Genomic DNA, 26,513 nt, shown 5'->3' with positions numbered 1-26,513 from the left:
GTGCATAAACAAACATTCGGAAACACCACTACACGTATCTAATTTACAAGAACCGTATAAAAAAAGTCACTAAAACACTACACTACGAAGGTGTCCAACGCTTACAGTCAGACTTTTTCCAACCCGTTACTTGCCTTGTAGCCACAGGAAAACTCTCCAAAATTGAAAAGACAATCTTGCCACGACCCTCCCCCTCCCCTTTCCACTCCCACCCCCCTCCCCGCCCCACCCACCACCTGGGATGGCTCGATATCTAGACATCCAATAATGAAATTATTGCAATGATATATAATGCAATACATACCTGGTAAAATATCCTTTAATGTGGGGTGTGGTACAGTTGGAAAGCCGGTTAAAATACGCAGAGTCTTCGGATAAAATGTCATCAAGGTGAAAATTTTGCTCAGATCTGCACAGTTTCACGTGTGCCAGATGCATAATTTTCCTACTCAGTTCTCTGTGGTTTTTTTTTTTTTTCTCTCTCTCCCTCTCTCTCTCCCTCTCCTGTGTAATTATTTTTTATAAACTGGTATTATAAATAGAAATATACATTCAAAATATATGGAAAAGTGAGTTACTACATTAAATTTGCATGTATCGATCCATCCCTTTCCCCTGCACAGTAATAGAAAATACTATTTTGCCTTGAACTTCATATTTGACAGTGAAATGCCACTAAAGTATTTACCAAAAAGTCCATCTAGTCAAATTGTGAAACAAAATGAACCAAGTGAAAACTTTACATTTCCTTTAGAAAAAAATTACAAGAATTTTGTTTCCTAGCTATGAATCTTTAACTTTTTTTTTTAGACACAAAGTTGCATTTATTTGTACAAGATACAAAATGTAAACATGGCAAAATAAATAGTTTAAACAAGTGATGCAGGATCCCATGTCATGCTCATGATCCCATTAAAGAATTATTTTTTTAATCCATTCAGTTGCAAATTCAAGTGCAAAAGCATGATGATGAATATCTACTATTCAAGTAACAGAAATAATATTGATGATACAAATAAACTATTTTACAAGGTAGTGATTTTCCCAAATTTTACAAAATTTACATTATATATCGACTTAATACACGATATAATTCGAGTCCATTTAGGTCTGTCTGAGTTCTCTGTGATCCACAGAGTGCTGTGGTTTGCATTCAGGTGGGATTAAATGACCACCCCAGGGGCACGGGTGGAGACACTGGGGGGAGGTTATGTCACTTCCATGGCTACTGTGGTCTCTGCTATGCCGTTCAAGCCCAGGCGTTCTGGCTCGTGGTTCTCCCTGCAAGGGAACAGAATTCCAGGGTTACAGCCAGAAAATGAGGATCCCCTCAGTTTGAATCAGCTCTTTCCCCTGCTGTGTGTTTCTCCCTGGAGCAGGGAGAAGCTTTAACACACGCACTGCAAACGTGATTTAAAAGGAAATATTTGCTTTCAACACAGCTGCTGTTACCCCACTGACAGTGCACCCCTTCTACAAGATCAGTGCATTTAATTCTCAACTACCAGCCTAAATGATGGATAAGAGCACTAAATAGTAATAAAAAGTCTCCTGAAGGAACAAAGTCAAGATACACCAGGATAACTCAGCATCAGTTTTTCTGTCAGTGAACAAAGTGTTATAATTCCCCCTCGAGTGCAAGAAATCTTAATTTTTTTCTAATCATTTACTAAGACCCATTTTTTCCTTTTCCAGTTCATAGACAAATGTGGCTTTGTTTCTTTAAATAGCAGAGACTTAAAACAAACCCCAAGTACTCCCATTTTCAGACAACTTGGCCAACTGCAAGCTCCTGCTATGAAACATCTTCTGAGTATCCTAAAATAACAGTGCTGCTGTTCAGTGAGAATAAACATCTCTTGAAGGTCTTTTCCAACCTAAACCATTCTATGATTCTGTGATTTTATCTATCTATGTAAGATGCAGTTTTCTGGTTTGTATGTCACATAAATACATAACACACATATCCATATATTTATATAAAAAAGGTATGTGCCAGCCTGTATCTTACAGAATGGGTTCCCAAAGTTATGGAGAGAACGTGTGCAGAGTTTGACAGAATCTACATGGAAGTGCTGCACGAGAAGGCACAAATTAAAATGGCTAAAACTGCCATTAAAGTGGCCATTTCAGACACAGTAAAAGGTAACCAAAATTACTGGTGCCTAAAACCAGTGCAAATTATTTGGGAGGTTAATCTGCCTAATGAGCTCTTGTGGTTTGGCCACACTGGAGGTGCTGAGGGTGTTCTGGGAAGTCTCTTGGGGGGGAAACAATGTTCTCTAGTGCAGAGTTGGGCATGGAGAGAACACAATCTCAAGCTGCGCCAGGGGCAGTTCAGGTGGGACATCAGGAGGAATTTCTTCCTGGAAAGGGTTGTCAGGCGTTGGAACCCAGGGAGGTTTGGAGTCCCCATCCCTGGAGGTGTCCAAGGAAGGCCTGGCTGTGGCACTCAGTGCTCTGGGCTGGGGGACAAGGTGGGCATCAGGCACAGGGGGGGCTCTGATCTTGGAGAGAGGGCACGGCCTCAAGCTGCCCCAGGGGAGGCTCAGGTTGGACATCTGGAGGAATTTCTCCATGGAAAGGGTTGTCAGGCATTGAAATCCAGGGAGGTTTGGAGTCCCCATCCCTGAAGGTGTTCAGGGAAGGACTGGATGTGGCACTCAGTGCTCTGGGCTGGGGGACAAGGTGGGACTGAGTACAGGATGGACTCCATGGGCTGAAAGAGAGGACACAACCTCAAAGCTGCACCAGGGGAAGTTCAGGTTGGACAGCAGGAGCAATTTCTTCACGGAAAGGGTTGTCAAGCACTGAAACTGCCTAGGGAGGTGGTGAAATCACCATCCCTGGAGGTGTCCTAGGAACGACAGGACGTGGCACAGGGTGGACTGGGAGGCCTTTTCCAACCTCAACGCCTCAGTGATTCCGCACGACTCAAGCAGCACAACCACGGCAGACCCGCCCACGTGCCCCTGCTCACCTTGCTATACTGCTGATGGCACTGCTGGGGGTCACCTTTGGCACTCTGTCCATGCTGGCAGCGACTGTGGCGAGTTTTAAGGCGGTGGGGGACGGCGCCGACGTCCGCGTGTTGATGTGCACGTTGACGGGGGACACGACGCTGACGTTGTTGAGGTGCACCGTGCTGGGCAGGCACGAATTGTTCATGGGCACAGCCTGGGGGCTGCTCGTGCACAGCGCTGGGATTAAGTGGTTTGTGGTGCTGTGGCCAACTGTCCTTACCAGCTGCACGGTGGAGATCCCTGGGCTGGATGATAAAGCCATGTTGGTGGAGTACAAGGTTCTGGAGGTTCCTGTTACGACAGAAACGTTGTTTATTAAACCAGGTGATGCTGTGAGTATTGTCTGTCCCAGGGATAATGCAAGAATCCTTATTTCACAGTCACAAAATTTAGCACTGGTGCCTAATGTTACAGCCCTCAAAGCACTGCCCTCTTGGATACAATCTCAGAGAATTACACACAGATGTCTCTCTCTCTCCCCCTTTCCTGGAGCTGTTCCAGTATATTGATTTTATTCAGTCGTGTTTTTTCTCCCTCTATTCATTTCATATTATCATTAACCCAGCCTGGCAGAAGGTCTATAAAACTAATCACTTCATTAGCTGCTAAAACAACAAATTACTCTAAAAGCCTTTTCTTTGTGCTGGCAGCCCAGTGTCGAATCACATTTGCCTCTTGGCTACGTGGCCACGGCACCAGCACAACCAGGAGGAGGGGTGGGAGGAAGGCACTGAATGCCAATGCCTACACTTTTGCCCCTGAATTTGGGAAGAATCCTAAATGCAGTGAAACCCAAAACTTACAGTGAAGTCAAAAGAATTACCAGTAGCAGCTGGTTAGTATGTTTTTGGCTGAACATTTGAGATAATGACCAAATAATTTATCAACTTGGCCATTTCCTTCTCAAAGTGCTTCATGTTTAAGCAACTGATTTATTTTTTCATTACACATTCACACTGGTTTTAAGGTGCTGTCACACTTTCGATGGTAACAGATTATTAAAAGGTAAACCAAAGGAAAAATAAATGTAAAAGACAATTTGGTAGCTTTATATCCATATTAACAACAGATGTTGGACAAGGCCCTCAGGATTGGTGGGATTCTTGGGGCAGTCCTGTGCAGGGCAAGGAGTTGGACTTGGATGATCTTTGTGAGTCCCTCCCAGCTCAGGATATTCTGTGACACTGTGACACATGTCATTGCCCAAGAGTATTTCAGAGAATGCTATTTAAAACTATCACAATTAATATATTTGATTTTTTATTTATTAAATCGGAAATAAGATCAGTTGATAAGTAAGGACATAGATAAGTTGACATTCTTGGCTCATACTAGACAGGAGTTTAAAGCATCATCACCTGAAGGCTGGACAACACCATTGATATTGTTGTGGCTGGTGTTGGGTTCCTTGGTGCCCTCACTGCGGCCGGGGGCAGGAGCACTGACCACTGCAGAGGCAGCAAAGTGGGCACTGGCTGAATCCAGGGTTTTGGACATACAGTCAGAGGTGCTGGAGCCCTGGGAGGAAAAAAAAGAGGGGAGAAAAGTGGTTTTCATAATTACCTAAGTACAAAATGAAACAGTGTTAGGATTGCTCCAGTGCACAAATACCACCATGTAAATACAGACTTGTTCTACATGTAACCTACTGCACTGAAACATGGAATATTTCTGTGTCACAAGACTGATGGGGAGCTGAACATCAGTGTCCAAAGGAGTGCTGGGCAAGTCCTGCCCAATCCAGCCACTCAATGGCAAGAGCAGTTCTCAGCACAACAGAGCACTTGTCATGTGCTCCTCAGCCTGGAGGAGAGAAGGCTCTGGGGAGACCTGAGAGCCCCTTCCAGGGCCTAAACGGGCTCCAGGAGAGCTGGAGAGGGACTGGGGACAAGGGATGGAGGGACAGGACACAGGGAATGGCTTCCCACTGCCAGAGGGCAGGGAGAGATGGGATATTGGGAAGGAATTCCTGGTTGGGAGGGGGGGAGGCCCTGGTACAGGTTGTCCAGAGAAGCTGTGGGTGTCCCTGGATCCCTGGAAGTGTCCAAGGCCAGGTTGGACGGGGCTTGGAGCAACCTGGGCTGGTGGAAGGTTTCCCTGCCCATGGCAGGGGGTGGAAAGAGATAATCTTTCAGGTCTCTTCCAACCCAAACCATTGTGGGATTCCATGGGAGTCTTTGAGAAGTTTCCTTTAAGATGATGACTATGCCTTAAGCTTCTCAAATCTCCTTTCTTTCCTGTCTCCAGGCAGCAAACACTCTGCAAGTGCAAACCTAAAGGATATTTAGTATTTCTGGTCCATTCACTCTCATGGAGTGATTTGTACCACAGCAATTTGTGCCCTGCTCATTCTGCAATCACACATTATCCATCAGCCCAGTTTCTCTGAAACAACACTAAGTACTGGAAAGCCTTACCATTCTTACTGGAAAGAAGGTTAATTCTGCAATTGCAATTTATATTAACTTAAGAAATGACTTTGCACAGAAGCTTAGAGTGTTTTAAAGATCCAAAATTCATTCCTTTTGTTTAAATATTCTGGCATCATCTCCTTACACTTAAAAAATGTCCTCTGCCAACACAGAATCCCTGATTAACTGAAGCAGAAAACACTGAGGGGAAGGAACAAACAGCACAAGCAATTAAGATATTAAATGCTCAAAGTAAAAGTAATAGACAACAGCAACAGCTTTTGTATTTTTTTGGTAAGGAAGTAACAGAGAACTAAGCACACCTGAAAATCTTTCCTCCCTTGCAAGGTATTACAGAGGAAAAATGGGATTCTTTTAGAAGACAGAATATGCAAATATGCAAAGCTCTGTTTTTCCTCTCAGAGGTACCAATTTGGAGGACTCACTGAACATCTGCTCATAATAGAACCCTACCATAATAGAACATTACCTCATCAGGTAATTTTATTAAAGGAGTCTCTTCAGAGCTGTTACACAAAGGGAGGTAAAACCAGTGAAAGTAGTAAGACTTAAAAGCACACTGGTGTTTCTACACTTGGGGATGCAGGGAACATATGAAACTATGAAGTCTCAACTTCTGAAATGCAACCATGATATACAACTTATAAAAAAAATAAAACCTGACTAAAAATATTCAACATTCACTCTAAAATGTAATACCTTTACCGGGCTGTTACATTCAGTTTGCACGAGAGATGAACACAGTAAGCAAACAGGAATTAGCAGCATGTGAGGACATTTTGGGAGCAGTACCTGTGCTTTTGGATGTGCCTGCTGGGAGGAATGCTGGGACTGCTGTTTCTGCTGCAGCTGAGCCAGCTGTTGCCTCTGCATTTGCACCAACTGCTGTTGGTGTGTCTGGAACTGCTCCTCTGTGATACCCCCTGTTACTACAGGAAAGAAAGGGGAGCAGAGTTACACAGCCCTGCACAAAGCAAACACATCTGAAAGGCAGCAGTGCAGCTATTTTGGACAACAAGCGCTCAAAGACAACATACATTGTGTCAGATGCTTCCAAAGATCTTCCTATATTCTTATGTAAAAGAGAGGTCAAGCTACATTTGTTTGTTTGTTTGTTTGTTGTGTTCCTACAGTGAATCAATTTAGAACAAAAGAACTCGGAGCTTTTGTTGCTTTTAAGCAGCTTTTATCTTTGGTGGTTTTCTCTCCAGTAGCTTTAGGCAAAAGCTTAGAGAAAATATTTTCCTGCCTTTCAGAAAACAAGCACTGGCCTAAAAATCAGGGCTGAGGATGAAGTATCCTGGGCTGAGCTGGGCATCTGCTCTCCCAGGCAGCACTGGAGTTTATTCCTGTCCAAATTCCTCTCCTACAGTCCCTTACTGTCCCTTTCTCTGACACCAGAGTGCACTTGCAGGGAAACACAAGCCTGGCACTGGAGAACACCAAAATTCTGAGATTTAAACAGTCTGGGCAGTTCTAGACCAGCCCTCACCTGAAAGGACTATTCACCCATCTGGCAATTCCAGTCTGACCTTCCTCTTTCCCACCTTTCCTGCTCCTGTTTCACCTGAACAGGATTTCCTCTGCCAATGATTTTTTTAAATGGAGTAAGAGTTTAGGAGTGACATAAGTTAGTTCTGATGAAAAGCAGGTTAATGCCACCCCATAAGTCTCATGCTCCCAACACATGAAGGCAATGAAGTTGGAAAAGCTGTTTTTAACATTCTCTCCCTAAGAACTGCACTCTTGGTAGACTGAAAATACTGCTGAGTGTTTCATGTTAAAACCTGAGTTTTGTGCATGTGATGCCAACCTAAGAACTGAGCTCTCTCAGGAGGAAGCAAAGAGAGAATTCACTTCTCAGAGATTCCCATGAATACATTTCAAGAGTTTATCCCGAACCTTGTTTTTCCTGCACTCAAACACCTGGATTGTGCAATATCCTCTTATCAAGAGACACTGGGTTAACATTAAAATATGGAGTGCTCCACCTTTCAGGGCCTGGCTCTACCATTTACTACTTTTAGTATTTGCAGTTGTCCTGAAATTCCATTCAGAAAAAGAGAAAAAGTACCAGAATCAGGACTGTGACTGCTTAGAAATTGGTACTGAAACTCTACTGCTGCATTATTAAACCAGCCCTCAACCATGTTACTTAGAAAGACCTAGAGTTACTCCTCTTGGACTGCAGGGATATTACAAATTCCAACCTAATCTAAACCCAAATTTATTTTGCATTTACCTTTACTTTGTTCCTCCTGCAGATTCTATGACTACAAGCATTTAACTCAAAGTTCAGTCAGCTCACCCTGCTAAGTTCCCTTACCCCAGCCTCCTAAAATGTGTGGTATTACTGAAGGCAACAGGGCCAAGACCAGCATTATGGAATATTACACATATATATATATTTCTATTTTAAAGCTCTGAGGTAACGAATTCCAGGTGATGCCTTTTGCTTTATTAAAAAAAACCCATTTCAGAACAAAGTTATATTCTATGTTTATAATCTCCCTTCCTTCCCAGTCTGACAGAGGCCATGAAGTCATTAAACACTCTGCTCCAAGGTGCAGGGGAGGTGACTCCAGCCCTGCAATAATCCCTTACTCTGCCTTTACGTGTCTGGATTTTGCTCCCTCCCCCAGGTATTTCCTCAGTGGTCACACTGAACTCAGCTGTTCCCCTTGTTAGAAACCAGCAGATGTTCATTAGCACATTTAAGATCACTTGGCTTCTGCCAAATCAAACAACTGAAGGGTCCTAGAAAGAAAAAAAAAAAGCAAACTTTTCCCCATCCCAAGGCAGCTTTAAGGTCAGAGTGAAGTGCAAGGGCTCTGCTGAGCATCTATTTTACCACAGGATGGAAATACTGCACCACCACAGGATAAAAAAAAGGCACTGGCAAATTAAGTCTTCCTCCTTGACAGCTCTGGGTAGCATTTTTATGTCACTTCTCTCAGGATTTGAAGCCTTTAATCAAAGATCATCTTACAGGCTGCCCCGAAAGTGGCATTTTATTAATTACTTCTACATGGTGTTTAATGCTGGGGGAAAAAAAAAATACCTCTAAAAGGTAAAAGTTTGTTCCATAAGCAAAATCCTTCAGCTGGGAATAGCTGTCCTCTGTATCCAGGGACGTGGTTTGCCCACTTGCAGTTCTTGTGACATGAGCAAGAGTTAATTAGCTCAAAAAATTGGTTTTTTATTCATGCACTGATCGGGCACTTGGAAGAAAAGACTGGTCACACATTTTTAATATTAGTCTCTGTTTCTACAGTGCACTGGAGGAAATACCAGAGGAAGAGTTGCTTAATTAATACAGGGAAAAATAAAATGCAGAGGTGATTTTAAATATTCTTGTGCAGTAAAAACCAAAGCAACTCTTAAGTCTTCTCTAAAATAAAAACATAAAAAAAAAATAAAAGTAATCAGTTTTAGTACTGCCAGTGTTTCCTCTGGAGGCAGCTTTATGCTCACAGGTAAATGTGCTATAAAATCAACTGATTTCAGCAAAGAGAATGACTTCAATAGATGCAGTGACAGTACTGTGCTCATTTAATGCACAACCAGACTCTGAGCAGCCCTTTTCAAATGTATTCACTATTTACTAGTGAGAAAATCCAACACTGTGCCTCTTGCTGGTTCAGTCATTTGGGGAACAATTCTGTTGTCCGCTGGGTCTGATCCTGCACCAGAATTACAGGATCCGGTTTGTGACTTAAATCTGGGATGAAAAAGGTCTTCCACAGCCATAAATTTCCCTGCATGATGTACTTCAGCTGCTGAGGGACCTCTGTTCTCAATGTATTCCCCAATGATTTTTAAAATTATAACACAAGTTTATTACTATTCCTGCCCAAAGTGGCTCAGACTCCTCAGATTTTGGCTTTAGGCATTTCTGAGCTGTTTCTCTGCAGCCTCTCCCACCATTCCAATGTGGATTTCTCCATCCTTTCCTTGAGTTCTCTTTCCCAAGCAGTGCCATTCCTGCAGCACACAAGTGCTGGCCCACATGAGTGTATCATTTCACACATCTCTTCAACCTTTTTCCTTCACAGATCACCTTCCATCCCAAAACATTCTCCTCATTTTTGGGCAGACTCCACCCAGAGCAGAATTCAAAGTGTTACATCCAGCTAATCCTTCAGTAGTTGACTGATATTTATTATAATATCAGAAAAAAAAAAAAAACCAGAAAAAAAATTAATCAGCTTAACCTGGATCTTTCCAAGCACCTTCCCATACCTTGGTGCTGTCACACTTTATTCCTGCAAACAGGAATCTTGCAGCATTGCTCATTCTTGTTACATAAGGAGCTAAACCCTTGTTGTTCCCTGCAGTCCATGTTTCACAACCTTAACTCTTTTATTTTCTGCACTTGTTTTAACCAGACACCTCTTGATAATTATTAATCCCATCACACACAACTGCCTCCTTCTGCTACAGGTGGAATTCTCCAGCCCTCCGTGTTCTTTCAAAAAGAATAATTATATCAAATAAAGCCATAGCACATTGTAATGTGTTCCTTTCATGCAGCAGAAATATTCCTGTGCAAATCTTTTCACAACATGAAGGTTACAAGGACTAACCTGAAAAGATATAAAAGTATCAGGCTGGAATAAATATTCTCTGCTTGGGTTTCAATTTGCACACAGGAATTCTAGAGGTATGTTATTGATGATTAAAAACCCATTCCTGCAACTGCGTGTGAAAGAGATGGACCATTCCACAACCACAGGGAGTTAATTATGGAATTCAGAGTCAGCCTATTATATTGTTTAATTATCCTGGTTTACAACACCTAATTCTGTACATGATCAGAGCAGGGAAATATTCAGGTGCTTGCTGATGCTTGGTAGGAGATCTCTTTTGGCTTATCTCCAGTTCAGCTTTTCAAAGAATCATCTGATTATGAGTCTTTTATGATTATAAAGAAGTGACAACGTTAAAACTTGAGCAATTACAACTCTAGCATATAGAGCAAGTGATGCAAAGGCTATTTAATTCAAGCTTAAAACAATTTTTTCCTTTGGAAACTTTTATTCCAGCTTCAGTGCTGCCACACCCAGATCACCAACAACGGGTCTACAAGCATTTGCAAATGTTGTGTATATTTTATATTCTTGTGAAGACACAACGAGAAACTTTTTTATCATTTTTTTTTTTTAACATGAGAATGTGTCTTGCTCTTCTGGAGCTGCCAGGTCACAAAGTCTGCAATGGCTGGGAGAGCTGGACGTGACATTTAAGGGAAAAGACAATTTCCCAAACTTAATCAGTGGCTGATGATTAGCTGAAAATCAGAGAAGGTGCATCACTGGATGCTTCCAGTGTCAGCATTTTTGCTGTTTTCAGACCAAGGGCTTTTCTTTAGCACTCATAAAGAAAATTCTTCTGTCTTTAAACACAGTCAGACCAATTAGAGTCATGAAGACTCAATTACACCTCAGCAATTCTTGATACAAGCAGAATCCCTCTGAATAACGTGTTTGAATCCAGCACTTCACCAAATTCTACTGGAACTGATGAAATAAAAGCAGGAGGAAGAGGGAAATTTCTGTATATTCCAAGAGACACAAAATAATTAGTTATTTTAATCCGTGATTCAGATACACACCGGTGCTCACGTTATCAGTCCAGTCACACGTAAAACCACCCAAATTCAGTATTTTAGGCTCCAGAAGAATTCAAATCCTTGCCTACCTGATATGCCATTCTTGCTGGTGTTCAGTAAAGCTACAGATGCTGCAGAGACTCTTTTGTTATTCACAGTCTGCCCTGGTTTCCTTGAGGTACATTCTTCGCTATCGCTGTCCTGGAGATTGAGTAGCCTGGGCTGGAAACACTGCAGTCGACATGATCTGATATTGCTTAGGATTTCAGGAAGGGACAGTCTGTTTTCACAAGGTTTATTGGAAGCATTGGTCCGTGAGAAATTAGAAGAAAAGTCTAAAGTCTGGGAAGAGCTTGAAAAACTGTTCAGCATTTCCGGGTCAATCTGCCTCAAGACAGGATCGTGCTCTGTGGATATTCGGTCCATTATAACCCTGAGGGAAGAGGGTGGGAAAAACCATCAGTTTGATTGGCTCTTTTTAATGCTCTGAAGGGGCACGAAGAGTTAAAAGCAACACAGCTGTACCTTCCACCCCTGCCAATCCTTCTCCTTGCAAATCCTATGCATCTCCTTGGAATTGTCAGGGTTGTAAGGCAATGCCTGAACCTCAGTTTGTCCAATTCTGCCAATTCGGGGTTTTCGGACGAAGAATTAGTTTGGTCCAAACGAGGCTGCAAAGAAAAAAAACAGAAAAGGCAATTTTACACTCACTCAGAGAGTGTGGTTTGGGTGGGGCACTCCTGGTTGAAGATGCCCAGGGAACTATCACTTGATTAATATGCTCAGATCATAAGAAGATTTCTTTTTAAAATCATGAATTCATTAAGCCTTCACCGGCCATAAAATTAAGACACCACAAACAAAATACAGAAGGAGCTCAAATTAATTCATTCTGCCAAGCAGCACATAAACCCATCCCACTGGCCCAGCACCTCCAGTCTGACACTGGCTCCTTTGGGAATTCAGCACAGGATGTAAAACACAGGGAGGGTGGGGAGGCCCTGGCCCAGGTTGGGCAGAGAAGCTGTGGCTGCCCCTGGATCCCTGGAAGTGTCCAAGGCCAGGTTGGACGGGGCTTGGAGCAACCTGGGCTGGTGGAAGGTGTCCCTGCCCATGACAGGGGTGGGATGAGTTTTAATGTCCCTTCCAGCCCAAACCATTGTGGGATTCTCTGATTCCACCTTTACAAGCAGAAATGCTCTGTGCTGTCTCAAATGACAGGTTAATAATACACATTATCAATTTCTGTGATCAGTTTAAATGCAGGGCTGTAGAGTCAATCAATTTAGGTCGAGTGAACCCAAACTCAAATGGCTTTGGTAGTTTAAAAGGACAAACTAACTAAAAAAACCTAACATTTGGGCTGTTAAATAACCTGCTTCTAACAGTAATGGAAAACTAACAGAAAAAAATGAAAATACAAGTTTTCAGTCACCTCAACTCCTTCTGGCAAAGGAGTTAAGGCTAAGGGAAAAGAGAAAGCAGGATAAATTCTAAGAGGGAAGCTCCAGCTGACCCTCTGGAACCAGAAATGAAGATGTTCTTGCAATTGTAACCTCATGGTTTTCAACGTATTTACAGTTTGCATTGATTTCAAAACAAGATTTTGACTTAATATGGCAAATATCTGCAACAGATGAAACCCCTCTGCTACAGTGGCAGACTCAATGTCCTGGCAGGATCCCTCAGCAGGTTTCAGAACTGGGACAACTGGAATCTAACTCTAATGAGCTCTATGAGCTGGGAAGAAAGGATGTGCTAAGGGAAGTGAGGAGACAAAAAAGATCTTCTCCCTTCTTAGCAGTGGCTGAATTGGTGTGCAGGAAACATGTTCTATCACCTTCAGGTAACCACAGAGTAATAGTACAGTGAGAGTCATTCTCAAAGACTGAAAACTGTCTCTGGATTCATCAAAGTTTCGGAGGTGAGAGTGGGAACAGAAGACTTGTGACAAGAACACTGTGCCAGCCTAAATTTAAGGAAAACCCCACCACCATAACCAAAGCACCACCCTAAATCCAACAGCATGGCCTTACAGCATAATACTGGCATCCTGCTCTCCTCCTGAAAGCACAGGGGCCGTCGGGATCGTTCTCTTCTTCTGCTTCTGACACTGGCGAGGGTACCTGGACCAGAAACAACGTCATTCTCCCCACGGCCACACTCCCACAAGTTACTTTAGACAAGTTTGTATCTATGTAACACAGACTGCCACATTTATATTTTAAATGCAGCTTCTCAAAGCATAACTTGGAAGAAAAAAATCATAGTTTATGCAGGGATCTTTTAAATATAGCCAGAGTGGCAAAATTACAGGTAACTAAAACCCCTGCTGTGAGCACACCAAGATTTTGCAGCAGGGTGTTTGTTACCTGTGGGAACTCATCTTCATCTGAGCTGTGGAAGTCGTACTGTTTGATGTCACTCTTGCTGAGCACAGGCAGGGGCTCAGCTGAGGGCTGAGGAGTCACCACACACTCCAGCTTAGGCTTCTTCAGGTACTTCTTCTTCTGACGGACAACATCGGACACCTCCTCCTTCAGGGAGGAGTGATGAGGATGCTGGGGAGGAAGGGGGGAAAACAATGTGTGTAAAATAAATCAGGCATGAGAAGAGGAAAGGTTAATTATCAAGACATGACTGCTTATCTCCCAAAGCAGACATCTGAGACACGTCGTGCAAAATTTATTCAAAACACGAGAAAACAGAACTTAAACCTCTGATTGTTTATTAATAAAGACAAACTGAAAGCTCTCAAGCCATAAGACAGCCTAAGAGGCTCCTTGCTTTGCAGTACACTCAGTATATTGTAATTGGAATTCCTATTCCAGTTATTTTCTGAAACCTCATTTTTCTACAGCGCTTTCCATTTTTTGAACTGCTCAGATATGTTCAAAAGAAACCATCTAATTTGCTTCGTGTTTATACTTTTGTACGGATGTGATGGTATTTGGTTTGGCTGTTTAAGATGTTTCTAACACAAACCCTCTGTGGTGAGCAACTCCCATTGATATTAAACTGTTCCCTTGAACACAAATGTTATTAAACTTCAAAGCTTTCGTTTAAAAAAGATTATTTCACATGGAAAACTCTCACTTTGAAGGAGAAGCCAGTGCAGTTTAAGTTTACCCCAAATTACCACTTATCAATGACTGACTGAAAGTAACTCCAGAAAAGGAGCTCAGCTTCAGAGCCAGAGGAGAAGCAGAAGGAATGGCAGAATTCCTGGAGAAGCAGCCGGGGTCTGTGTGGAATTCCAGCACCACTAGGTGTCGCGGGTGCTAAATACAAACTTCCACGGGCCTTCAACTCTCAGCCTACACCTCCAAGCACCTTGGAACTACTAATATTTCAGGTTATTGCCTCAAAAACACATCTGAACTCCAACCTGGGCACATGCAAAGGAATGGTGAACTCAAGAACAAAAGATTCCCAGCAGGAAATAACCTTACCTTCACTTTACATTCTTGAACTTTGTGATGATTTCCATTGTGGAGAGACGATGGAGTTGTACCCATCTCTTTTTCAGGTCTGTTGAGCTTCACTTCATTGAGGATTTCACCTCCATAATCACCCAAGTGGTACCTCAAAAAACAGGATTAAAACTATAATATGGCATCTCCACTGGGAAATGTTTGAAAGGCCAGTAGTCTGCATAAACCCCTTTTATTTCATCTCCTAAAGTTACACGTAAGTACATATTTAAGTGGTATACAAGTCTTCAGCCACGTGTGCAGAAGACACATCCCCACACAGAAATAAATTACAAGAGATGCTTTCAAACCCATTCAATGAAATTTAAAACCCTGGTGTTATATAAATGACCTCTTACAGGTGTAACCTGCAATTTTACCTTTTCTCAACAACCTCTAACGTTAAATGCAACAGCTCCCGTTTTGTCTTCTCTCTCCTCTTAATCATCTCCAGAATGGTTATGGCTCTGCTGAACTCCCTCCTCAACTTCAACATCTTCTCATAAGAAGCTTCATCGTTCTTTCGGTTCTGTCCAGAGATCAGACACGTTTTAAGTCAAGCCCAAAACCCACGAGGCTTAAACTGCACAAATAAAGTTACATAAATGCTGCTGCAAGTGAGGCTCTGGAGCACACTCCAAAGCAGTTTTTCCTAAAGCACATCCAACCTGCAAACAAACCCCAACTTCTCAGCCATTTCCCCCCCTGCTCTGTCTGCTCAGATCCCACATAAACCCAGTGGAAGTTTGGCAGAACAAGGAATTCACGGCTTGGCTCCTAAAACACTTTGCCCGCCTTGATTCCACGCAGAGTTGATGCAAAATGCTGAGTAATTTCAGACTTCCTGGTTCAAATCGCTTCGTGCTACAAAAAAAATGAAACCTGAACTATTCACTCCATGGCAAGTGGAAGGTTGTTTCCCCTTTTTTTCCCCAGAAAGGGAAGTTTGTGACCCAGCAAGTCCCACAACCGCTACAGACACCGCTCTGAGTTTCAGCTCTCCAGAAAACGGACACAAACCATCCCCTGGACAGGGATCCAAATGACTCCCTATCCCTGCAGGATTGCAAGGGACAAATCCAAGTCACCTTTCTGGTCTGCATCTTCTCAGTCCTCCTCCTGAAGGCCACGTAGGGGTCGTTGTTGGTGGAGCCGTCCCTCTTCTCCTGCTTGATCTGGGGGATGAGGGAAGGCCCCCGGCAGTTCTTCCTCTTCCTCACCCAGTAGTCATAGACAGCCTTGATCAGGTAGTCGTCCTCATTTAGCAGCAGTTTGGCCTCCTGAAGTGTCACAAGCTGCAGGAGAACATGGGAAAGGTGCAATTGGGACGGGGGTGTAGGGAAAGCCACCACACACTCACACCTCTGGTACGTTTTCTGAGTAAACTTCATTATTTTCTAGCACAAGAGTAAAAAAATATTCATGTGCACTGAAGTACTTAAGCCACCAGCTGTTCTTCCTAAGTTACAGAGTTCCCAAATTTCCTGAGCCAGCATCATCACATCCTCCCTACAATACTCCAGAACTTCATCCATCTTTCATGAAATCTGAAAGCTACGAGCACAGGATATAAATAACTTACTACAGTTTGCAGATCATGATTTAGGAACTACTTTAATCTGACTAGTTTTTCTTTAAAAAAAAGTTGCTTGGTTAGCCATTATTAAGGCTTAATGCAGTTTAATGTTGGTTCCCCTACAAGATAATTTACTGTAGAGAGAATATACTCTGAAGTGAACTTATTTCTTAATTTCCCCCCCCAAAAAATGTTTATTTGGTGATGGAAAAGGATAATGAACATCCCTGTTCATTACAGCACAAAGTTGGTTCAGTTCTTGGGCAAGTTATTTCAGTAGGAGGCAGCTGTACACAGAAAATTTGAAGATAACTTTTATTTTTATGTTCAGCTTTTTATATGGAAATTAGACTCAAAATAAATGCAAACCCCATCACTGACTAACTAGCACATTAGTCTGACATGCTCATATCATTAAACCCATTCATTAAATAAAAAGAATAGTTGTTCTAGTATGACTTCCCCAGAATTTGAAAACTGTCAACTGAACAACTTAAATTTGCACTTTTGCAACATGTCAAGCTTAAATCTTAGAATAACCAGAAAAAAAATAAATTTCAGCAAAATAAAGATATCTTAAGTCCAACCACTGCTCTTATGTGTTAATTCCTGCCAGAGTAGAATAAAACCTTGGCAATCTACAGGAGAATTAGAGCACTGAACTGTTTTTAAAAGAGAAAAATATTGCTTAAAAATAATTTCAGTTTTGTTTGTTCTTTGTTCCCTTTTTTTCCATTAAGATATTTCTTTAAAAAAAAAAAAAAAAAACAAAAACATAAATCAACTTCTTCCCAGGCTTCAATAACCTGCAAGAGCTGCTTTTACCTACAGAGAAAATTCTATATTCTGGTAATATTTTAACTTTGAAAAGCATCTTCCAGTTCTTAAATTTAACTTTATTATTCCAGCAATGCAAAGTGAAAGCAGCATAAGGAGGATGAGTATGAAGTCTTGAGAAGTGATAACCAGAGTGGCTTGAACTGAAAGCCAAAACAGGGGTGTTTCTATCAGAGCCCTAAGAGATCCAAGTGCATGTTCAACAGGTATCATCTAATCTACTCCCTAATTTTTTCCTTCACATCCCATTTTCTTAGCTTAGTAAGAAATCTTCACCTTATTAAAGGTAAAGATTTACCTTTCTAAAGCTGCTCTAAGGCGTAAGAAAATGACATTTTGGCCTCTTGACACACAGCACTGAACTAAATCAGGGTGAGGAACTGAGGCAGAGCTGGGGAGAAATAACTCCACCTGTCTCAAACTTGCCTTTCAGAAACTGTTTCCTCAGCTGTAGATTTTGAGTAATATTTTGGGGTTTAAGAGAGATACTGCTCTCCTGGAACCCCTCAGGATCTGACTTAAACACTGGTGCCCTTCTGGGCAGCAGGAACTGCAAGGGCCCAACCTGAACAAGTGGTTGGTTTGCTCTCTGTGCTTTTGGAGTTTCTAAATCTTCCAAAATCACCTGCAGCCAACGTCCACAGAAACAAGTGAAACAAAGAATTCAGATCTCACACACATCTATCACCCCCTGATCACCACGAGCTTCTTCCACACCACCACGGGTCAAACGAGTCGGGAGCTGTCCTCTCTAACATGCTGGGGTCAGGAATTCAAATTTAAAACCAACTCTCCCCAGCCAGCCCCCTAAAAGCTTCCTCCCCACCTTGTTTTTCTAAATCACTAATACTGACAGTGTGACAATAAGACAGCAGTGTGATCTCTGTGCATGTGCAGACTCCCACACACCCATGCTGGGAGTAGGACACAAAACCAAACACCCACCCAGAACCCTCCTACCAGAACAACCAACAAAACTCAGGGGTTTCTTCCCACAATACCTGACTGGAACTGGCCTTTTCGAGTCTGTCAACCATTATTTCGAACTGCAGTGGCTTGATTTCCATCTTCCTGTTCAGCCTGTTCAGTAGGGTCTCATCCTCGGAGTCCATATCGTAATCTGGCTGCTCATTGTCCAGATTAAAGGCTGAAATCAAAATACACACGGCAAGAATTGAAATGTTTGGGAAATCACACGCTCTGGAGACACACAAATGTGCATCAAAAGTGACTGATAAAATTCCAGGTTTGCACATCTCTGCCAGAACACTCTTTTCTTTAGGCTAAAAAGTTTGCCCATGTAACAAAGAGCACTCAGAAGTTGTCTCTGACTTCCAATATGAAGGGAATCCAAGGAGTTTCATTTTAAATGGCTTGAAGGGGTGCCAGGAAAAACCTTTAGTTTGAAAAATTACCAGAGGCAGAGAAACTTTAATTTATCCTTGCAAAACAAATGCAAAGATGCTTCTTAATGCTGTTATAATACAACTCCTTCACAATAAGATTAAGATGATTTTCAATCAAATTCCAGACTTGGAAGTTCCAGTATCATTTCAGCTCCCCATTTTTAAGCTGTTCAACAACCCCAGAGCCTCAAAATATTTAAAAGACTAAAGTCAGCTGTAGATGTAGGGCCTGAGTATTCCCCCACTCTCCAAATATTGTTCCCAACTTTTCAGCAAAACTCATCTCTTTATTACAAACTGTGCTCATGATTTTCCATATTGGACAACACTCCTGGTCCTACTAAAAGCAGAAGGAAGTTACCATTCACATAACACAGCAGAAATGAAATTGTACAATAAATACAAACAAAGTGCATACAACAGTAAGAATTCTTAATAGGAAACATTAACTGCACCTAATAAAACCTTGAGGAGGTGACACACCAGCTCCAACCCTCCCAATAATTCAATCAGCACGTTACAGTATCGACAACAGGGAGTGTTTGTTGAAATATATTCTATTCTTATTAGACAAACAGCACTATCTTATCTTTATGCTTTGAACTCGTGGCTATACCAAAGTGCTGACTTCACAAAACCTCTGCTACTGAGTTGAACCTTAAAACAAAAACCTGGAAGGACCAGGAGCAAAAGAAAACTGCTAAAAAACATCTTTAAAGCAAATGACAGCATTTTCTCTCCCAGAGTCAGGTGATAAGCAGCATATTCTTCCCACACCTCAGCCCAGCCCAAGACCACCCTCTCTGTAACACAGTGCAATAAATGAGCTAAACCTGTATTAATCTGTTTGGTTGTGCATGGAAACTCAGCCAGATGCAGACAAAAAGCAGCTCCTCACCATCTTCAGCTTAACCTGGTACCTCAGAGGAGACACTGCCCAGCTGGTACCAACTCTGACATCACTTGGTCAGAGTGTTCTCTGGTTTAACACACACTGTAAGAGTTTATCTGAGAATAATTTAATAATAACGGGCTGTAACCATGAATTAAGTAGAATTATTAATATTATTAACTCAATAATACAAGTTGCATGGCAAGTTTATTTAAGACACGGCCACTGGGCACGTGACCCACAGCTCTCCAACAATTAACTGGATATTAGACTTAAACAGCAGCTCAGAACATCAGATCCCACCTCTCCAGTGGCAGGAATCAAAAACTTGGAGAGAAGACTGACCCAGATTTTTTTTTTTAATTGTTAGTTCTGTAAAACAGCACTAAACACATCAGCAGGCAGGATTATGCACTTGAGAGAAGAGGGATTGTTATGGTACCTGGGTGACTGCCACACCACCCTGCTCAGGGAGCTCAACAGCCAAACAGCACTGAGGTGCCTGCCAAAAATCAGTGCTGGGCTCAACAAAACCAGTTTTTATGGATCATCTTCAGCTCCAGGGAGCTTTGCTCCAGGCTCTGCTGTGGGGTCCTTTTTAAATGTGGGCTGAGGACATGACTCCACCTGTTACTGGAATTGCAAAGCTCCTCAGAGCCCTCCCAGGCAAGTCCAGCCTTGGCAGCTCACACTTCTCCCGGGGAATGAGGGCTGGTACCAACTTCCACTCTCCTACAGTTTGTAATTCCACGACCTCTTAGAACATAAACTGCCACTTTCACCAGGAAGAAAACTGCAGAAGTTTTTGCTGCCCCAAAACCATCCCCCAGAGCCTACAAAACTCCTACAGCCCTCATGTGCACTGGGAAATCACATCCAAACAACTCTGCTCGAGGGAAGCGACCCATTATCAAAATAATTCCCATTATTTTAGGAGAGCTCTCCTGAAACACAGCAGGTATCTCTACTCCAAAAATCAGGTGTTTTATTCTCAGAGATGATGTGAGAAAGCACAGAAACCTACTAAAGTCCAGAAAAGGCACTGCTTGTTTGCCCTCAGAGAGATGTTGGTCTTGCACCAGAAAGATGTCAACCCAACAGCAATTCCACAGTAGATAATTCAATAATCCCCTGTGTGCAAAAAGTTTCAAATGAATTTTTCTAAGGCAGAGGATCAGTGAGCAGGAGGATCCCTGTGGCAGAGAGGATGTGATGCTGCTCACCCATAAATTGTGAGCAGTCCCAGTGAACTCGCCCTCATTCCCACAACGGGAAAAGAAAAGTCACTGAGAGGTCTTGAACCATCCATTTTCCTGAACCACCTTCCTGAACAAAATCAGACCAGGCTCAGGTGAGAGGCAACCAGGAGACACTAAGACCAGCTAAAAGAACAGGAAAAGCCCAACTATTCCATCAACAAGCACCTTAAAAGACCAACCACCCCCAGGAACACATTTATGAGCATGAGTGGTGGGAAGGTGAGATCTCCATCTCCGAGAGGGAAAGCAGGTTCCTGCACTGCCAGCACCTCCAGGGACACCATGTGCACCTCAGCTGGAAGCAGGAAGGTCCCTCCCTCTCTCTGCTCAGTATTTTGACAAATAATCAAGAGGACAAGATAAAAGGTATCCAACATGTACTTGCCAGGATCACCACACATCAAATAAATCCAGTCTCATTTCCAGAAACAAAACCCCCTCCTTACTGTGAGAACAGCAGTAGCCCTTGTCACACAGCCCACTTTTCCAGCCTTGCAGCAATGCTTTCCTGTTGGCAGCAGTGTTCCCTTGCTGTTTGTCACGACCTGTAGCTATCAGTGTGATTCCCTTTCAAAGAGAGGGGGTTTACAGGGAGGCTGCAGGTTCATGGCACTGAAGGGATGGAAGCAGTACCTGATCCCACCTGTTCCCGTGCAGACAGGATGGGCACAAAGTCTCAGCAGCCTCTGGAGGTGTCAGACCCTCAGGAAATGCACGGATACCACTCCTCCTCTGGAGTTAATCAACCCCAAGCTGGCTTGTCACAGCTCTGGACACCCATGGAAGTGTCCTCCTTCCCTGGAGTTCATCTACCACTGCTCCTCAAAACACACCTCCAGTGACATCCTTAATTGTGTTTTCTTCTTTCCCCAAGCACTGAGTGACCTGTAACTCTTCCAGGAAAAGCCATTTTTCACCCTGGAGCTGTGGCTGCTCACTGGCTTCAAAAGCCATCACAAGACTCGGGTGGTTTATGGGATCATCCATCACCCCCTTGTTCCTGCCTGTGCCATGGGAACAGCTGGAGCTGCAAGACCTGGTGAAGGACCAGCCCCTGTTCCAGGTGAGCTGCTCCTGGCAGTCCCACAACCAGTCTGCCAGTTTAAAGACAAGCCCTGCTAACTCCTGGGAGATTCCTGTGGCTGACTGATGAATCCAGCCTTCCTCCTCCGAAACATCTGCATTTCTCCACACTCCACGTTTCTACAAGGCACAGAGCTTCCTCTAGGAATGCCTAGAGCTTCTTCCAGGGACAGAGTTCCCTCTAGGAATGCCCAGGACGTGCTGGTTTGCTGACTGTTGTTGCAAACCCAACCTCCCAGTTCCCACCCTCTGCCCCTCCAGCCACTCCTGACAGCAGGACCTGCCACAGGGACTTGCTTTTGTTTACTGGAGCTCCCTCAGGAACTGAGTTTATACCAACTTACACAAATGCAATTTGTTTTCCAGTTAAGTTACACTGAATTGGGTTTAGCTCAACTAAATGAACTAATTTCATTTAGCTAACTAAATTAAGGCTGTGGTTCCACACTCATTTGAAGCTGCCACAGGCACGAGTTACCACTGGAAGAAGCAGTTTCCTTATTCCCTCCCCAGCAAACCACGTTCCTTCCGCCCTGCCTGTGCCAACACCAGCAGTGATGCCCTGGAAACTGATAAATACAGAGGTTCACCTCACCAAAAAATAAGAGATAAGCTTTCTGCCACAAAGTTCACCTTTTTAAAGGTGACTGGAGTCACCCTTAACCCACACAACTCACTGAAGACTGTTTTATTGTTTCCATGAGTGACACTTATTTTCTTACACCCCCTTAGCTGTAATTCCAGCAAGGTACAAGTGTTCTAACTTACCCTACACGTCAATAACTTACAATCCATCTCCATGTTACTGCACTTACAAACATTCTTGGAAAATTATTAAGCGTGCTGGAATAATTAGAATAGTTCAAAGGCTTCTGCTTTACATTCAGCTCAACTGAGCTGAGCTACTGAGGCCAACCAGGCTTAGTCACAAATCACAAATCCAAGGCTTTACAAAGAAATTGGTTTATCTCTGCTTTGAACCACCGATCTAAATAAAAGAATGCAAAAAAATATTCAAATCTTGGGCTACCAGATGAACAGCAAAACATAAACTTGCCAGAAATAACCACCAGTAGGGATGGATTAGAGTATGTGGCCTCTTGGCATTTGACATGAGTTTATGTAATTCCCCTGGCCAAAGTGGGTATTGTGGCTTTTTGTGCTTTTAGCATTAAAGCAGAATTTCTAAGCAGTTTATGTAGCCTAAAGCTGCCTTGTATCACACCTACTCCAACCAGCATCTGTGGGAAAAATTATCTTGGAGCAGTCTCTGATATTTATCTTCAGCTCAAATACCTCCTGTAATTCTGTCCAGAAAGACTGTGAGTCCCAACAAGACAAAGAACATTTTGGTGTAATACATTTAACACTTTTAGACATGTTTATTAACAGTATTCACAGTGTTTCTGGCAATGTGCAACAAAGAACAAAATAAAACACATTCCTCAATCAGCAGCTTCATGCAGTTAATTCACCCTGCCTTTCTTGCAGGTTTGCTTCTCCTGTTAAGGAGAGAAATAATTAATTGCCTTTACCTCATTTCTCACATCACCACTGTGGTCTCTGCTGTATCACAGAGGACCCTGAGCACGTTATTTCCAAAAATCTCCTATTTTGTAAATACATGGAATGAATTGGACACTTCACTGTGTTGGTGGGAAATGATGCAAGGATGCAATAATTGAATCCAAAGTTTTGCTACAAAGATAACTCCTGGGAGGAGTCCAAGGCACAAAACAACCTCCTAAACCACATGCTGCAAAGTACAAACACGGTTTGTGTGCCAAGGAACAAATTAACTATGAGAGTGTGTCACTTGTCAGCAGAACATCAACCAAAAAAGTGTTACATTAATCCAGCCACCACAAGTTTACATTAATTAGATCTTTTAAGACACAGCAAGCTAAACTCATACAGAATGATACTTGGTTTCAGCTGTAAAATAAGCTCAGAGTTCCCTGCTTAAAGGTAATTCTTCACTTTTATCCAACCTCAGGGAAAAATAACCGTCCCCCACAGCCCAGAACAGATCCAAGCTATAGGGAACAGCTTCAACTCCAGAGCTGGCACAGCTGCCCTGACCTGCAGGAACTCTGTGAGGAGCAGCAGAATGAAGGGTGGTTTCATTATAAAAACTCTTCTGTTTTATTCATCTCCATTTATATAGAACTTTGAAGCTGACAGGAATTCCAGACTCAAGCAAAACAACCTCTCTTCCACTCCCTGCATCAGTATAAGCACTTAGGAGGCAGCCAGGCTGGTCCAGCTATTCCTTCTCAGGATTAGGAAGGAAAACAACACAAGAAAAAAGGCTGGATCAACACTCCTGGAAACCCAACAGACAGGATAAGGCTGTACACGGACACACAGAGCCCAAAACAAACACAGCAAAGAAAACCCTCACATTCACCTGAAACCCTTCCAGAACTTGAGAAGACACCGGAATTTACATCCACAAATCCCCCTGGGATTTGTGAGTCTTAATTTTACAGCAACTTTGTGCTCGGCCTGCCTGAAGGTTCCTGGAGTTAAATGAGGGGGGACAGGCAGACACAACAAGGCCAGTGTTTGGTAACTTACGCTGGATGTGAATGAACTGCTTTGGTTGTTTGAACTCTCCTTTGTACAGCCGGTTGTAGTAGTTGACATTGCTCTCGGCCTCGGGGACTGGGATAACCATGCTCTCCTTCTTTTCTCTGAAGACCTGCTGTGCTGAGATAGCCCGTTGCAAATGATGTTCCTGCGAGAGGGAAAACACAAGGGTTTGTTTATTTAGGTACCAGGGGGGTGAAGTCCATACAAAGATAGTCGTCCTTCCTCCTACGGCCTTCCTGGTGTCCTACGGGACACCCAGATCATGGAGCTGAGGCTTTGCTGGATTTTACAGGACAGCAGCACCTCCCAGGGCTTCTCTCCATCATTTAGCATTCCCTGGGGTTCCTGACTGATGGGACTGAGGTGCAATGAGTGCAGGAGCAGAATTGCAAATGGATAAAGAGAACCCTTTGTTCAGACAACACCTTCCACCAGGCTGGGAAAAAGGCATTCAAAGGACACAGCGGTAGAAAATTAGGGCTGGTAAAAGCCAAACCCACCCAAACCTCTCAGAAAGAAAACATATGCAAGATCAGGCCTTTAAAGGATTATAAAGTCAAAAGAATAGCAAATTTCATCATTCCTGTCTGCCCAGCAATCCTTACTGGCCTGTTTTCTTTAACAGTTCTCACAGAATAACACCTTTAAAGCAGGGACTCCCTGAACAGGTATCACCTCATTTTATTCTTATGGGACAGAAATCACAAAGTTCCACAGAATCACTTGAAGTCAAATCAAGATCACAATAAATGTAGTGTTCCACAAAGATTTTTTTCACACATAATTTTATCAGTTAACTCAGAGAAACCCATCTACTGCTGCAAGTCAGAGCCAACCTGTAACTCCTCTCCTAAAGAGCTTTTCATGAATATTCATGTTAAACTTCAAACCATTACAAAAGCACCTCGTGCCAAGACTCCAAAAGGCTTTTGTGTGTACAGGGAAGAGGAAGAGTGGAATTCCTCAAAGGACAAGACCTTAAATCCACACAGCCCTTTGGAAAAGTTAAGCACCAAGTTTTCCACGCGTGTAAATCAAATATAAACCAAAGCAAACTGCAGCATCCCAGCACATGAACTACTAGTGGAAGGAGGAGCCTGACAGGAGAATGAGTCTTTCACTGTTCTTCCCCAAAATTTGAGGAGAGGGAGGATGGCACAGTAGAACATCAACTTGAAATAGATGCTCAGCCCTGTGCAACCTTATCCTGCCTATTCCAGGGGCTGCAGGTTATCCTCTAGTCATTCCCATCCCCTAAGTGCTGGGAAAAAAAAAAAAACAAAAACAAAAACAAAAAAGGGGGGGAAAAAGGGTTTGCCAGTCTATATCCTGCTCTGGCACAATTTAACACTCCAAGAGGCCAGGACTGACACCACACTCCAGTGCAGCCTGGCACCCACGGCAGTCTGGCACTCAGGCACTGTGCTACACACTTGGGAAATTCTCCCCAAACCAGGATTTCTTCCCCTGTAATTCCACAGAACCGTATTTGTAAAAAGGGTAGTGAAGGGAAACAGACCTTTGAAAATATGTACGTGATATTTAACAAACCATCCCCTCTTAAATATTAAGATTTGCAGAAACCCAAATAATGTGGTTTCTGCAGAGTTGGAACGTAACAACCAGCGAGTGGAAGAGCAGCTTCGGGAATCTCCTGCAGCAGATGAGGCAACACGAAATCAATCCATCAGGCTCCCAAGGGAATGCTGTTAGAATTAAGACAAGCGTGCAATCCAAGAGCTGCTGTGATCTGCTGGAGTTACTACACCCCGAGTAAATCTGTCACTCCACCACTACAGTGTGTCTTGGAGAGCTCTGCAGTGCTGAGTAATTCAGCTAAAGAACATTTGTTTCATTACTGGGCTGCTTTCAGCTGATGTCCCCAGAGCTGCCTTTCAACAGTCAACACCACAGAGCTGCTGTTTTCCATGTCCATGTCCTGAAAACTTCCAGTTTCCCCAGTAACCTGTTCCCACGATGTACTAACTCCACTTTGCCAGAAGCACCACGGGCAGTTCCCTCTCCCTCTCCTTCACAACCAGAGCTTTCAGCCACTCTGGCAGCACACTGACAGATTTAGGGTTCCTCAATAACTCTGAGAAGTTTTGGGACAGCAGAGTAAGAGGGAGGAGCGTTATAAAATAAGGTAAATACGGTTCAACTTTCAGAAAAAAGCAGTGAAAGACACAGAAACCAAAACTCAAAACACCTTCTGGCTCCACAGCCCGATGAGTAATTCAGATTTTCTCAGTTGTAGCACTGTAGTAAGAACACAAAGAGCTCCCAAGGCAAATGTGACAATAGGTGTTAGTACTGGCTTTACTAT

General features: G+C 43.0%; 1 protein-coding gene across 2 annotated transcripts in view; it reads right to left on the bottom strand.

Moving 5' to 3' along the window:
- Positions 1-238: 238 nt before the first annotated feature.
- The window catches only part of EPC2 (enhancer of polycomb homolog 2), a 38,189-nt gene continuing 11,914 nt past the window's right edge, over positions 239-26,513 (bottom strand). For both annotated transcript variants that reach the window (XM_027721035.2, XM_039379002.1), the window contains exons 2-14: positions 24,173-24,332; positions 17,954-18,099; positions 15,628-15,834; positions 14,920-15,068; positions 14,519-14,651; positions 13,439-13,627; positions 13,103-13,192; positions 11,592-11,737; positions 11,156-11,499; positions 6,248-6,384; positions 4,382-4,541; positions 2,981-3,314; positions 239-1,281 (exon numbers count right to left, since the gene is read on the bottom strand). In XM_027721035.2, coding sequence (XP_027576836.1) covers positions 1,209-1,281; positions 2,981-3,314; positions 4,382-4,541; positions 6,248-6,384; positions 11,156-11,499; positions 11,592-11,737; positions 13,103-13,192; positions 13,439-13,627; positions 14,519-14,651; positions 14,920-15,068; positions 15,628-15,834; positions 17,954-18,099; positions 24,173-24,332 — 2,268 coding nt within the window. In that variant the 3' untranslated portion in view covers positions 239-1,208. The remainder of the gene's footprint in view (positions 1,282-2,980; positions 3,315-4,381; positions 4,542-6,247; positions 6,385-11,155; positions 11,500-11,591; positions 11,738-13,102; positions 13,193-13,438; positions 13,628-14,518; positions 14,652-14,919; positions 15,069-15,627; positions 15,835-17,953; positions 18,100-24,172; positions 24,333-26,513) is intronic.

The sequence above is a fragment of the Pipra filicauda genome, unplaced genomic scaffold (genome assembly GCF_003945595.2).
Source record: "Pipra filicauda isolate LSUMZ 115617 unplaced genomic scaffold, ASM394559v2 scaffold152_size1767362_pilon, whole genome shotgun sequence".
NCBI lineage: Eukaryota > Metazoa > Chordata > Aves > Passeriformes > Pipridae > Pipra > Pipra filicauda.
This window is presented reverse-complemented; position numbering and strand designations above follow the sequence as displayed.